The 2,901-nt window shown below is 38.4% G+C and overlaps 1 protein-coding gene across 1 annotated transcript; it reads left to right on the plus strand.

Moving 5' to 3' along the window:
* Positions 1–351: 351 nt before the first annotated feature.
* On the plus strand, positions 352–1,515 carry LOC108867731 (aspartic proteinase CDR1). The gene has a single exon (XM_018649190.2). It carries the CDS (start codon positions 352–354, stop codon positions 1,513–1,515), a length of 1,164 nt encoding a protein of 387 aa, XP_018504706.2.
* The last annotated feature ends 1,386 nt before the right edge of the window (positions 1,516–2,901 follow it).

Consider the following 2,901-nt stretch of genomic DNA (forward strand, 5'->3'; position numbering starts at 1 on the left):
TTTAATTTTCGGCCGTCGAATCGAATGAATTGAAGAAGATCAACGAATATAAATTATTAAGGGGTCTGTGAGAAGTAAAATGAGATGTGTGGATAGCACATCCCATTAACTAAAGGCTAAACTAATTACAACACAGTAACTTTTAACTGCTATAAATACCGGCAATACCTGCAATACTAACACTTAATTAATCAGTACAATCTGAGAATTGAAATTTGTAACACAACAATGGCCATCAAAATTCTGTGTCTGATCCTCTTCATATTTGTTTTTGGCGCCCCCCAAGCCCAAGGTAAGGGCATAACCCTAACCCTGAAAAAACTCCCTTTTCGTCCGAACACTACCACCCAAATGTCTGCATTAGCTAGCACTAGCAGCCACCCTTGGAGTGCCAGAAAGTCATTTTTCGGCGTATTTTACGTCGAGCTCCTAGTCGGAACCCCACCGGTCAAATTGAACTTGGTGGTCGACACTGCGAGCAGTCCTATGTGGGTCCAGTCTGCCCACTGCACGGACTGTTTTCCGGTATCCTCCGTCCAGTTTGATCCCAACAGGTCCATGACTTTCCAATTCATGCCTTTCGACCACCCGATCTGTGTCCCTATCTGGCTCCATCCCTCCGGGAACTTCTGCTCGTACGAAAGTGAGTATGCCGCTAACCAGGTTACAATCGGCACCTTCGGTCTGGACATGTTGACGACCGTCACTACTTCAAGTACTGCTGATCAACCAACTCAAATTCAGGGCGTTGCTTTTGGATGCGGTGTAATCAACCGCATTGATCTTCCTGGCGACGCGGTTCACCCCAACGAGATATCCGGAATATTAGGACTAGGGATAGACCATCCCTCCAGTTTCTTGCTCCAACTGAGTTCGATGACCCTTAAAAGATTCTCTTACTGCATCCCGTACAGGGTCGGAGCCGTGTCCTCATTACGCTTCGGTGAAGACGCACAACTTACGGGCTCGGACATTCAAACCACTCCGCTTCTGGAATCCTCCTCTGACTTCTACTACATAAACATGACGGGGATTAGTTTAAATGGATCCCGTCTCCCAACAGACCCCAGAATGCTTAAGGCGTGGGGCAATAGCGGGGTGGTCGTCGATACTGGCACAGAATATTCTCTCTTTGCTTCCGAGGTGTACACACTGATACACCAAGCAATGAAATCTTATTTTACTGAGAACTACTCAATGAAACCGCTAAACAAAACGCGGTCTGGTTTGGAGCTCTGCTACAGCATGGTAGACGTGTTGAGGACAAAGAAGCGCAGAGGGTTAAAGTTTGTTGCTCCAGAAGTGATCTTCCACCTGGATAGAGCCGACCTCAAGCTCAACGAGGCCACTACTTTTAGAGCTGATGAGGACTTGCAGGAGTTCTGCATGATGATAATAAGGTCGGCGGAGATATTTGGAGCATCAAGCATTTTGGGAGCATTCCAACAGTACAATAATAGGTTTCTAATTGATGTTCCGGAATCTAAATTTTCGTTCACCGCAGAAATGTGTTAGTTAAATTTTTATCCTGGATGAACGAGAAATCTTAACTTTGTAATAAGAATAAAAGAAAATATTTTATCTAAACCCATAATTTTATCTCTAAACCCAATTATCAAACCTTATACCCCTTTTTTTTTTTTTTTTTTTTTTTTTTTTTCAAAGTTGTGTAAGATTTTATAGGGTGAGTTTAAACAAACCTTAATGTAAATATATATGCCGATATTAAGATAAGAGATTAATATGGCCATATTGATAAATGGTGGGAAAAACATCTCTAATTTCTAATCTCGAATCTCTAATATCTAATCTCTAATCTATAATATTAGAAACCCAGAAAACTAATTTGGTGTCTCAAGAATTCATCAATATCAAGACTAAAACACCCCTCAAACAAAAAAAATGTAAAACTGATCGAATTTGATACATAAAAAAACGCTGGGGCAATTTTGTTAGAAAATAATTAAATTTGTTTATTGAGAAATAAAAGATAAAAAACATATAAAAAGGGGGAATGTGCTGATCAAACTCAAAATAAAAAACCAACGTAGGGAAGAGGAGTAGAGAAAACTATCTGCAGTTGCCATTAGTAAACTCCCCCACTTTGAATCAAATTTGATGTTTGGCAAATCTCCGCTCTCATATTTGGCTGCAACTAAACCCTAAATAGACCTCTGCTCCCACTGGTCCACCGCCACCTCCACCTCCACTTCTATCCTTCTCCCTCCCTTTCAATTCTAACCTATCCTAATTTAAATTATTCAAGGGTTCTTTAGATATAGGCTCATACAACTCGTAATTTTTAGACCCACCTATCTTTAAACATCCAATATAAACCCAAAATTCAAATATGTAGCTACATTAGAAATTAAATGGCCTATTACTTCAGATAATTTACAACATATGCCACAACTCTTCTAACGTTTTCTCACACACAACCCTCCAATTTTGGCTTCATCATGCCCGCAGAATATGGGCGTTAAATTCTAATTAAGTAATATTTTTATAATAAACCATTACATATATTCGTCACATTATTATTAGGGTTAATTACAATAACATCCTCTGAGGTTTATCAAGTTTTCACAAAACCCCCTCACATTTGAGACATTACACTAACATCCCCTCACGTTTTAATTCATTTTCACATGACCCCTTCAGTTAAAATTTTACTAATAAATGGACAACTTTATCCTTGTAACCAGTTAATTAAATAATAAAGAAATATATTAGAAAAAGAAAATATTAAAAATAAATAAATTAAACATTAAAAAATAAATTAAAAGGAAATAAATCAAATGCAAATCTCTATCGAATTACTATTGGTAAAAACATCAACCTGACATTGCGGAAGGGTCTTCATCAGGTTAAGAACATAAAATGCCTCATCAGTCAGATTAT

Source organism: the organism of the source record quoted next, unplaced genomic scaffold, assembly GCF_019419815.1.
Source record: "Pyrus x bretschneideri cultivar Hongxiangsu unplaced genomic scaffold, Pyrus_bretschneideri_v1 Contig48, whole genome shotgun sequence".
In the NCBI taxonomy this organism is placed as follows: domain Eukaryota; kingdom Viridiplantae; phylum Streptophyta; class Magnoliopsida; order Rosales; family Rosaceae; genus Pyrus; species Pyrus x bretschneideri.